General features: G+C 36.8%; 1 protein-coding gene across 7 annotated transcripts in view; it reads right to left on the bottom strand.

Moving 5' to 3' along the window:
* Positions 1 to 12,679, bottom strand: part of LOC108691544 (eukaryotic translation initiation factor 4 gamma 3) — a 61,198-nt gene that overhangs the window by 13,776 nt on the left and 34,743 nt on the right. For 6 of the 7 annotated variants that reach the window (XM_018199327.1, XM_018199330.1, XM_018199325.1 and 3 more), the window contains 6 exons: positions 11,099 to 11,451; positions 10,474 to 10,740; positions 10,218 to 10,341; positions 9,942 to 10,133; positions 9,335 to 9,528; positions 7,805 to 8,792 (listed from right to left, as the gene is read on the bottom strand). In XM_018199327.1, the coding sequence (XP_018054816.1) occupies positions 7,805 to 8,792; positions 9,335 to 9,528; positions 9,942 to 10,133; positions 10,218 to 10,341; positions 10,474 to 10,740; positions 11,099 to 11,451 (2,118 nt within the window). The remainder of the gene's footprint in view (positions 1 to 7,804; positions 8,793 to 9,334; positions 9,529 to 9,941; positions 10,134 to 10,217; positions 10,342 to 10,473; positions 10,741 to 11,098; positions 11,452 to 12,679) is intronic. The other variant, XM_018199329.1, reaches the window with a different exon arrangement.

The raw sequence follows: 12,679 nt of genomic DNA on the forward strand, positions 1-12,679 counted from the left end.
CAAATTATATTTACCTCACTTTGAGTGCATTTTTGGCGATATCGAACAGATTAATGTTGACACTTTTCCTTCGAATCGAAGGATTTTTTTTTCTCAACATTTGAGAACAGCTGCGTGATGTGTTTTCCGAGGTTGAACTTTTCTCAAGCCACGGAAGACTTTCACTCGGATCGTCGCGGCCGAATTGACGAGCGGCGCGATTCCAAGGTTGCTCTGCCGAAAGTCTCGTAATATTTTTTTTTGGCGCACACGCGCGCCGCGTGCTCTTGTGAAATGGCGTTAGCCGAGAGCGCGCGTGCGCGCACGCACGCACTCACGTCTGTGAGTTACCACACGCGGCCGTGACCCCGGATTGCCGAGGAGACTTCTTTTACCATGATCATACACGCGCGATTTCGACGATGGTATTGTTATCGACGACGCATCTCCCTGTATTTTCTATCGAATGAGGGAGACTGAATTGAGATATTAATGCGCTATGTACTATCTAAATTCTTTGGAGTGGAATCTCACTTTAATACATTGTACATATAAGGAGATGACACAAAGGATTTTGAGTTCCTTCAATATGATGAGTCTACAGCGAAAATAAATTATACTGTGTCTGCATTAATAGCATTTTTTATGTATAAAAAACCCACCTTTCATTAATTATTTCGTATATGTAACTATAAAAATTTAAATTTAATAATTATTTAATAGATATAATTATAAAAATGAAATCGCGATAAAATGCGTTAGTTTTCACATAATGTACTTGCTAAATTTTTTGGAGTGAATCTCACTCTTAAAGAGTGAAAGCTAGAAACGAATGATTCAATTTTCATTTTTTAAGAGTAAGATTTCTCTCCAAAAAATTTATAAAGCACATTATATGCAAAAACTGTCTCATTTTAGAGTGACAATTTATATTTTAAGTTTTAAAGAATAGATAATACAATAAAACATCATAAACACAATACTCAATAATGAATAGATTTTAAACTATGGTGTATCAAAGTAAAGCTTGTGCACAGAACACTTTTGATACACAAATTAAGAACTATCTATATTGAGCCTTGTGTCTATCTTTTGTTTGCCACATTATAAGTTACGTTATATGTGAAAATTCATTTCATCGAGATCCAATTTTCTATAAAATTAGTACGGGATCTTTTCACACATTAAAAATACTATATATATGTGTATATGTGTATATACACACACAAAGCCTATTCAACAAAACGTTCAAACGGCACAACTTATTTTCAATGTAGATTCATTCTACTGAAAAAAAATCCATGAAGAATACTGTGTCTTCTCTTTGTCAAACCGCTATAGTTATCTATCTTCAAAATTATCTTTTAAGCGATGCCATAAGCTAATATAATTCTGTGATTTGTTTACATCATAAAATTATATTTAAGACAGACTTAATTATACATTGTCAAACAAAGGAGCAATGGTAATCAATCCTTTGAGTTAAATAACATTTTTATTACTTTCACGTATATTAAGATTCAAATGATTTCTGTGATTAATTTCAAAGTAAACACTGTCTATATTAATGTATGCCTTTAATAAATAATAAATTAAATTTAAGTTAAAATATATTTTCTTGAATTAAATTGTCAACTTCATTGTTTTCAGTTAAATTAACGATATATTGGATATGACAGTGGTGTTCTAGAGAAATAATTAACAATTCAAATTTGATGTAATTTTGACATTATAAAATAATGTAAAAATCGATTAAGAATATCAGCCCAAAAAGTGAAAATTGAGCCAGACTTAAAAAAAGAGAGACTCAATTTCCTATCTTTAAGATTGAAATTTCATTTTTCAGAATGAGATTCACTCTAAAAGTTTTAGAGAGTAGATTAATCTCGGTTCAATCAACTCTTATCTTAATTCTTAGAATTAGAAAAAGATAAAGAGAATAAGTTGGACTGAGATTAAAGTCAATCTACACTGATGGAAACAGAAATAAGTCTGTTCTCTTCTGCTCAATTTCTTGCACCGTTTTCTCTTTTTCTATCCAACTTGGAGAGAAAAGGAAGAAAGATCACGTAAGCAATTTATTCAGCTAGAAAGAAACGATTTATTATTATTCAGAAAACATGCAATGATTAGATGACGTCTTTATAATATCTTTTAGATAAGCATATTGTATATCCTCAATGTAATGTGCGACATTCAATATACATATTATTATAATATTAATTTCGAATAATAAACAAAAATTACTTCGATATTGATAATATGAACAAAAATCTTAGTGTTTTATTATCAAAAAAAGATTGGAAGATCGATTCGCAGAACATTTATCATAAAGGAGGATTTTGAATTCGTAAACACTCAATCGACGACTCTCGAGAATGGAATGAAAGCGCAATTTTACGAAGGTCGATCCATCCATCGAGCGACGAACGTCGGCGAACCAATATGGTGCTCTGCGTTCTCTTTCGATCATTCCACAAAATGGCTACGCGCCAGCCACCGCGTGGATGCGTCTTCTCAGTTAATGCCATTGATCGCGCCCGTCGCGCATAATTCGACCATTTTGAGACCGGTATAAAATATACGATCGATTCCCAAATCAAACGATTCTCCGAGGCGAAACCTGGTGAAACGAGCCGTGTAAATGAAAACGCATTCATGCACTGCGAAAAATGTCTGATTGAGAATAAATGAACCAGAAGAAGATTCTGATTGTGTCAATCAAAATTCCGGTTACCACACTTGAAAGACTCTAGCAAACGTGACCAGAAAATTTCGATACTCCATTTTCAACCGGAATTCCAATCGATCTAGGCAAACATTTTTCTCAGTGATTGAAAAAAAAAAAAAGCCTAATGACGTCGCGATTGAGCGATAAAGCTGGGAAATTGCGTGATTTAATTTTTCGCGAGAACAAGAGACAAACGGGCGGAAAGAGGCAGGGAAAAAACTCGGAGCGACTACACCCCGGGGGCCCGCGGCGAGTAACTACGCGAGTGAGTGAGTGCGCGCGCGCGCGCACGGCCAGATTTCGGTGGCCATATTTGAGTGGCGGCAGCGGCCGCCTTCCTCCGACGAGCCGTTCGCGTACAGAAGCGATATTTATCGAAGCGAAACTGCGCCACGTATGGTTCGCGGCGCATGCAATTTACAAATCTAATGAAACAAATAAGATAAGTAAGCGGATGTCGCGAACGCGACGCACCCCGCCTTTCGTCGCGCCTCCGCCGCGAGGCTCGCCTTCGGCTGCCTCGGTTAATTTCGCACCGTGTTCGGTCTCGCCTCGCCTCATCTCGCCGACCACAAGATGTCGGGAACCACGTTGTCGGGCCAGATAGCGACCATCTTCGATCACGTTGCCGAAAGATGCAACGCGACCGAGAAAGATAAATGCAATTCGTACGTACATCTCTCGATGTAGAATCTCTCGTCCTTTTTTTCACACTCCTCGTTTTCTTGCACGCTCCGATCTTCGGGCACTTAATTTCACTGCTTTGCGTTTTTGAACGCGCGACACCAACTAATTTCTCACTACACCGAAATTCATTCCTCGGAAACCAACGAGGAGGAACGAAGCCGAACTCTCGGGGAATGGAAAGACAGATGGGAAAAAGATCTCGGTTAAAAAACGATGCGTGTATAGGGCGCAGTTTGATAAAAAAAAAAAAAAATATATATATATATGTATGTACAAAATTATATTGCGAAGGTCGTTACGTTGGAGTGTAAAATCAGACTGTAAAACACAGCGCGGTGAGAAAGGTATAATAAGCGTATTTCATTGCCTGAGCGGTAAAAGTGATGCAAGTGTAAAATGCGGCACGGGAATTTGTGAGAAGTATAAAGGAAAGAGGCCGCGGAGAAAAGCCCGGGGATTGAAAGTGGTCGAATCGATCTTCGGAGTGTTTTTTTTTCTTCCGGGGAAGGGTGGGACAAGACGAATTTAAAAAAGGAAAAAGGTAGAAAAATAAAAAAAAGGAGGAAGGGACAGAATTGGGAGAGAAGAGAGCGGTGTAAAATGCGACCGGCTAGCGCAGCACGTGCTGGCTACTGAAGGCCGTCTGGTTCCCTCAGCGACGATAGTGGACTTCCTCTCCCTCCTCCTTCCGTTCCTTCCAGCGCCGGTCCACCGGTTAATCCCGCTTCGTTCGTCATCGCGGCCCGTCGGCCATTTTCGCGCAATCGCGTTATCGTCCGCCTCCTCGTCCTTCGTCTCGACTCCATCGACTCAGCTTGGCTTGGCTCCTCCGATTCGCTTTGCCTTGCCTCGCCTTACCTTGCCTTGCCGTGCCTACCTCTCCCTCGTTCGCCAACTTACTTACCACGCGATCGTATCATAGCGCAGAAAATAGACGAAGGAATCGCGGGACCTTCGCCGTCCGTAACGGTCGTCGAAAGAATTCCGATTGTTTAGACACGAAGACGATGATTTTTCGAAGCAAAGTAGGACGGAGGAGAAAAAACCGACGATATCGATTATTTTCCTCGGATGAATCAGCAAGACGATCCGAGTATTCTTCTCGCGAAAAATTAATTAATTACATTTGGAAATATTAATTATATCGGATACATTTGATGGGAAACGTCGCGTTTCCTTATGGAGACGCCTGTTTGCCTCTTAAAGTTCTCTTCAAGGAACGAATCCAGAATCTTTATTGCGCGTAGAAAAAAAAAAAAAAAGAAAAATACAAGAACACTCTATCTTACCCTTTTTCATTTTGTATTCCTTGTTATAAACCGAAGTACCGAGAATTTACCGATGTTCGAAATTCGAATAGGAAGGACTTTACAAATAATAATAAACAAATAACACTAAACATACATATCACACTGAAGTCACGTGGCACGGAAAATTAACGACGCTTCGAATCACTATGCGGAACACTTAATTAATTTTTCGAAGATCGAGCAAAGTATATAAAAAAACCGACGAGCGCGAATTCGATTCAATATAAATAATCACAAATAAAGACGAGTGAGAACGAATTCGAGTGGATGAACATTTAAAATTAAAAACGGCCAAAGTAGTCCAAGCCACGTTGCGCTTTTGTTCGAGCAACGGTCCGCGAATTCGAAAATCGAACGTTTCGTAATTTTTGTAGTCCTCGCGGTGTATCTTCGGCGTTGAATTCGTTCGCCGGTGAAGAGACGATAGAAACGCGCGGATATGTCGGAGTAACAACGGCACCCTGTAAAACCCCGGCTAACGGCACGCGACGACTCCGATTCTCCTCGTGGTTTTTAGGTTAGATCAAGTTAGGTTACGTCAGGTTAGGGTTTTTGGAGGGTGCCCTCTTCAGAGCAAGTGCCGAGATTTACCGACGCCGACGCAGAGCTTAGCAACGGCACATGAACGCGCGCGCGGGAATATTTCACGGTATCTTCCAGTAATGTGTTCGGAATGTCGGATTTTATTAAAGCCCGATTCCGCTAATGTAAAATTGTAACTTCAATTCAGCTCAGTTTATTCTTTATCTATTATATATATTATTCTCTTGTTCTAAAAATTAGAAAAAAATAAAATAGAGTTCTTACGTAGATTAATTCTAATCTTAATTTAATTTACTCTTTATCATCTTTTCTAAGAATTAGGAAAAGATTAAACTAAATTACGAGATTAAAATAAATTAATGGGATCGAGCTTTGTGCCTGTTTCTGTAATGTAGTTTAATTTTAATTTCGGTTCAACTTTCTACCTTTTTCTAATTCTAAGAATTAGGAAAGAGAAAAAAATTAAGTCGAATCGGGATTAAAATTAATCTGCTTTAATAAAAACGAGCATCTGTTTGCGTTGCTTGAAATTCTCCAAAATTTTTGCAAATGAAGGAAATATGTATTATATATTCGAGCATTGAAGAGTGAAAAAGCGACTCTGAGTGCAAAAGATGCGAGCAAAATATATTTTGAATTTTAATTTAAAAAATATTTTTAAAGTTAAAATATTTTTAAGTTAATACTTCAATGAATATTATTAAATTATAAAACAAATTTAATTTACTTATTAAAATCGCTTCTTCAAATTTTATAATATTCTTAAAAAATAATTTCTTGTTTTAATATATTTTAATGTTTTTTTCTAGAATTTATAATAAGTATATTTTAAGATTATTAGAATTCTTCAAGAAAATATTCTTTTTCAAAATAATCGTTATTTAAAAGAAAATAAATTGAGTAATTATTTTTCAACAATAGAATTTAACAATAGAATGACATTTTTCTGCGTGTGATGTCGATTTAACTCTACACGAATCATTCAGATTCAAAGGAAAAATTTTTAGAGTTGTATGATCCGCACTATAAGTTTCTAAATTGTAGTTAAAATAACAGTAAACTTTCTCCAATTACATAAAAAAAGTTCAAGTTCATTCTGTACTTTAAAAAGAAGAATCTGATAATATAATTACTAAATATTGAATGAAATAATTTTTATTCTATTTCGAATATTTATGTTAATACGATTAAAAATAATTTCACTTTTCTGAATATTTATTAACTGTTTAGTAATAATTATTAAGTATTTAGAAAAATAAAATTATTTAACTTTGATTGAATTATTTCATTATACACAACACATTTGGCAATTATTATCAAACTCTTTTTCAAAGAAAATTTAGAACTCACGTATATTATTAAATTTACAATGTCAATTATATTCAATTTGTGTTATTTTTAATCATTTTTATAAATCGCTATTGTTTCTATTTAATGTTGTTGATTTAACTAAAACAATAGAGTTTTAGACAATTTAACTGTATATAATAAAATGTATTAAATTTGATTCAAATGCATTATTTACTAATTGTAAGTGCATACGTTAATATGGACATTATTATTACTTTAAAACTACAGAAATATTGGATTGTCCGGAAAGTTCGTGCCGATGTTGAAGGAAAATTGAAACGCAGAAAATTTAAATTTTAGTATACATTTATTAAATTATAGGTTAGTCGGCATGAACTTTCCGGACAGCTCAATACATTAATTTGTTTTTTGACGATTTTTGATGAAAGTTAAAAATAAAAAAATGTATTTAATTTAAAGAGATTGGGTTACCACAGCTTCTTTAATATATCGAACAGTTGTAGTTTCTAGCTGTAGTTGATGATTAATCATAGTTACAGTATTTGCGCGATTGACATTTCCTTTTAAAGTATTTTTATATAAATATCGGATAATGAGATGCCAAAACGCAAACATCAAAAATCTCTCGAGGGAATTGAAAATTCGTTCTTATCTAGAAAGCGCAGTCAAAACTGCTGTATGTTATCTCGACGTGCTATCGCGAATGCGCGGCGCAAAGTTCAAACGAGTGGCGTTTAGAATTCCCGAGAACATTCTCTTAAGAAATGCATCGCGATTCTTACTAACAAATAATAACCATATGTTTGCTTGTGATCGATAGCATCGGATATCTTAAACAGATATCGTGTCCTGCGAGTGAATTTCCAGTCGCGAATAAAAGAGGGAAGAAAAGAGAGAGGACGGTTGACGTATCTTTGAGTAAATTCGTTCAAGGCTGCGCTCGCATAAGCGTAACCCGATCCAAAATCCCAGCGCGTGTGATGGAGATATTGCACTTTGTTTCATCCATCTTCTCTGCAAATTTTCAAGCTATTTCATCGTTTAGTATAATAGCTTATGTGTGATTAAATATTGTATCTGTATATATGAAGATTGCAAGCGGAAAAAGTTTTAAACAGAGCTATTTGATATTCGATGTTGAAGCGATACGAAATGAAAACTATAGCCGGTGGGATAATTTCGGACGAAGGTCAAGTACCGTTAAACGATAAAACTTTCTCGTGAAATGAATCGAAGCACTCACCATCTGATGGTTTCTGCTGTATCTCATTTCTAGGATGCACCACTTCCGCTTCGATTTTGTCACCGGCTGCGTCACCGTTCGTCTTCTGATGATGGTGATCCGCCGCTTGATTGTGAACGACGGGCGTAGGAGTGGCGCCGCGAGAACCAAGACTCTTCTCTCGGGTCTTCCTCTCCTTTTGCTCTTTGGTATTCGAAGGCAGCTCGGTAGCGTTCGGTTTCCTCCTCGGCGGCGAGTTCGACGAAGTTTTTGACGCGAGGTTAGGGAACGGCTCCCTAGTAGGAACGGGATTGGCGCTCGAGGCAGTGGCGGACGGTTTCGGGATTTCCTGGGTAACATTACTCCAATATGGGGTAGCAGGTGTCTGTATTACATTGGACGAGGCATTGAGATGCTTGGCGGCCTCAGATCCAGTTCCGCTTGCAGTTCCAACTCCGGCTGCAGTTACAGCGCCAGTAGTTACGACGGTCTCTGATTCAGCTTCGGCCATCACTGTCGCTGTCACAGCCGTTGTTTCGGTGTTAACAATCGGCGCGGTAAGCTGTACGGAAATAGTATCTTTATTCGCGACGGCTACCACCGAGGGTACAACGGGTGACGATTCTTCAATCGTCACACTTTTTATTTCATTCCTCGGTTGAAACTCCTTCACGGGGAGTTGCAACGCTTTCGACTCTGTTTTAGCTACGTTTGAGTCGCTTTGTGTTGAGTTACTACAAGTACCTAACGATGATTGACTATTTATCGTAGGTACCGTTTTGCTAGCGCCAGCACCAGCTATATTTTTTGTCATAGGCGGACTATTGCTACACCGACTATTTGTGTCATTAGCGGAATTGGTATGAATGTTCGATAACGACGTTTGCGCCGTTGTTTGTATTGTATTAGGCGCTGCTTCAGACGCACTCGTCGATACCGTCTCGGATCCCTCAGTCGCGGCTTTTGCGACACGAGCCGCGAAATCGGCTATCACCTCCGCACCGTTATTCTGTAACAATCACCAAATCTGCGTGATAGACAGTGGCACGTACTATTTATTCAGGCATTACGTTTGGTAACTAAAAACTGGCTCCAAACTCAAATCATAGGGCGAGAGAAATCAAAATAAAAGCACTTGGACGAACAAAATAAATATTCAAGACTTTATAAATCTGTCACCCTATAGCCATTCAATCCTCCTTCATGTAATAATATATATATATTGAACAAATGTGAGAAGAAAAATTGGTATCAAGGTTGAATGATATCAAAGTTAAATGTCATCGCGGAGATATTTTCTTTTATATTTATTTAATATCTTACTAGTCGATCAATTTTTTTCATTCGAGTGTTATTTCAACATTTGATAATTTGATAGAGGATATGGCTCATGTGGGTACACAGATATAAGTACAAACAATTGGCTACGAGAGTTTCATGTACATAGGAGATACTGTTACATTGTATCGTTAGCTATTTATCAAACATAGATAAACTCAACTAATGCTAAACTCTCTTAGCCAATTGTAAAGATAATTTAACGCAACTCACCTGTGGTTGTGGCGTCTCGCGATTACTAGATTCACCACTCTGTGTAGTTTCGTTATCCTTATAAATTTCGTCACTTATATTTTTTCCCGTTAACGGATTTACTATGTCCAAAATGGCATTCTGGCCTCTAGGTTTTCGAGACCTGGTGGTACTGTTAGTGTTTGTCACACCACCATTATGTCCCGAATATACATCTTTAAAAGAAGAACACATATTTCAATTTAGATACAGATCCTGTTACGCAAAAAAAAAGTAGACTCATTAGCTTAGTGTTCACGTAAGATTGTATTCTTTAGTTATGTCTTTTTGGGTCAAAAAATATAAACAAAGTATTAACACAAGTAATAATATGTTAATTTTCCGCCAACATGAATTTTTATTAATTCTTCCATCAGTAAATTTCGAAAAATACAGCGAATTTATTGTGAATTATATAAAATTCTGAAAAAATCTGGTATACATGTCAAAATTTTAATAACAAATATTTACCATCATAGAAATTGAAATTATTTTATTTATTTTCTACATATTTAAAGTTATCAATTTAAAGACATCAGTTGACAGCGAAAGATTAAGTAGATATCAAGTAAATTTGAAAGCAACCTACCAGTCTGTGACAGAGGTATACCCATCGGAGGCAGGGGTTGGGCTTGTTGAGTAGGTTGCTGAAGTGTACCTTGCGGTACAACTGGAGCACCTTGAGTACCGGCCAGCGGACCTGCGACATGTTGCGCACCACCGCTGACCGCACTTGTACTCGCCCTAGTCAAACTCATTGTGTTTGACGCTGCGTAATAATCTGTCAACAAATATAACGGTACTTCAACATAATTACGATTGTATTGACTACTTGGTATGGAACGTGAACCGTTGGGTAACTCACAGCCGTGCTGAGTGGGCGCGTGAGCATATCCAGCGAACACATTTGGTAAAATTGGTGGAGGGGGCTGAAACGTTTGATAAAACGACTGATTTTGTGGCTGGTGCCTTTGAGGTGGACCAGAAAACTGAAAACAAACAGAAAAAGTTTGTTATATTTTTATTCGATTGGATGTATCTTAAAAGAGTGTATTCGTATAGATAAAAGACAAGTGATGTTTAATTAAAGAAAAATGTAAATATCAATGTAATGTGTGTACCTGATGAATCGGTATTTGACTGTTCATGGGATACACCGATTGCTGATGAGGCCCCGTGTGAAGACCATGGACTTGACTTTGACTTAAATACATTGCACTTGATGCTTGCACTGGTAAACCAGCCGGATGAGGGTATATAGTAGGCGGTTGCCCTCCGCCTCCACCTACCCCAGCCATCCCGACTACTGGTGTTCCACTGGCGCCTTGACCACCTCTGTGACTCAGACCTCGCGGTTGTTGCGGCCTTGGACCCGTTTGATAATAACCCTGCACAAGATTGATGAGAATTATTAATTTCACAAAATTGATTTCTTTTAAATTAGATAGGTTATATAAAGATATGAAAATTGGAATGTTCAGAAACATTCCAAAAAACTTTTAATTTTATAGTTCTATTTTTTAGTAGTACATTATATTACATTTAAATTATATTATAATTATATCCTTATGAGATTTAAAAAAAAATGTAAAAATAATAAACTCAAGATTTAGACAAATTTTTTTTCTTTTTTTTTTCAGAATAAAGTTTTAAAGAAAATGTTTTATTATAAAAAATTATGAGGTGCTGTCATTCACTTAAAAATAAAAAAAAAATGTATATCTTTTCGCTATTACGAGTACATACTTGAGATGCCGGTCTGTTTTGCGTCGGCACGTAAACTTGCTGTAAAGACGGTTGCTGCGTCTGTAAGTGGGCCTGTTTTCCCATTTCCTGAGGCGACGGTGTATGCACAGGTGGTGTCGTAGTAGGCGCTGGACCTTGCGGTGGTTGCGACTGTACTCCAGATGTTGGCGCCTGCGAGGGTGCTTGTCCTCCAGCGGGACCTCCTGGCGGTATACCTGCTGCAGATTGTCCTATCGTCTGTATACCGCCGAGCGGCGGGGGCCCTCTACCCGTAGGTACTCCTACATTACTCGCGGCGTTTCCACCCACTTGACTCCCTGGCTGGGCACTGTAGTTCCCATGAAACTCCGATCCTGAAATAAAATTTACAACTTACTCAACATGTCTATATTTGTACAACAATTACATAACCATCTAATTCATACGAGTCGCTATCTGAAAATGTGCAGATCACGACCAGGTATTTGTTCACGTTTTATAGTATGATAAAAAGTACGCGTGGCATATAAAACAACAATTCCCGTGTTACTCTCACGAAAACTTATTTTTCATATGGGACATTTTACGTATACAATCATCTTATATAATTTATTTTTATTTAAATTTTTCATAGAGTTATATAATATAACAGGTTGCATAGTTCTCGATCTTTAATATATAAAATGTACAACAAATATAATAAGAAATCGATATTATTATTATCATATAAAATAAAAACACATGGTGTGTATAAAATAATAACACAAAATAAATTACTGCTCTTGTCATTAAAATTTATGTCTTCCGTTTAAACGTCTTTTATCAAGCAAATATTATCGCTTCGACCATCGACGCGAGATGCATGTACCGGAAACAGAAATGAATCATTACGTTTAGTCTGATTAATCTCGTTACATCTAGACGTATCTTGGATTGTTCTGCTAAAAATTGAGAAGTAAAGCCTTTAAGACTATGGTCTTACACACACGGAAAAACTTACTTAAGTAGTAAGACGTAAGAAGTAAGGAAAACAACATATTGGATTACTATTGCTTATGTTATGGCCTTATAGTCTGCATTCTGATGGATTAATTCGCTACTGTTTACATTTTATTGTATTCAAATCTTACTGTATGCTATGGCCTTAATGAGCTTTCTACAATAAACTTAAAATCCTAAATTTTAAATTTTGATTCATAAGAAATTGTTCAATCATAGTCGATTATTCTTCTCAAGTTCGACTGCGACAGTTCAATTTCTTAAGATTTAAAGTTTAAGTAATGACTTACTGTAGAATGTGCGAAAGAGGCATAATTTCTTGCATAATACATTATGCATAAGAAAATCAACCAATAAGATTCTTTTATTTCGTGGAAAGAAAGGATTGGTTCATTTTCTTATGCATTATGCAAGACACTGTGTTCCCACCCTGATGTACAATTGAAAAGCATAGGCAATAGAAACAGGGAATAACAGATTTTAACCTATCAAAAGTGTATTCTGAAAAATACAGTATTTTGATAGATTAAAATCTGTTATTTCCTGTTTCTATTGCCCGTACTTTTCAATTATGTCTCAAATCTAACTCGCATACGTCAATAT

This window comes from Atta colombica, unplaced genomic scaffold (assembly GCF_001594045.1).
Source record: "Atta colombica isolate Treedump-2 unplaced genomic scaffold, Acol1.0 scaffold47, whole genome shotgun sequence".
Classification (NCBI taxonomy): Eukaryota; Metazoa; Arthropoda; class Insecta; order Hymenoptera; family Formicidae; genus Atta; species Atta colombica.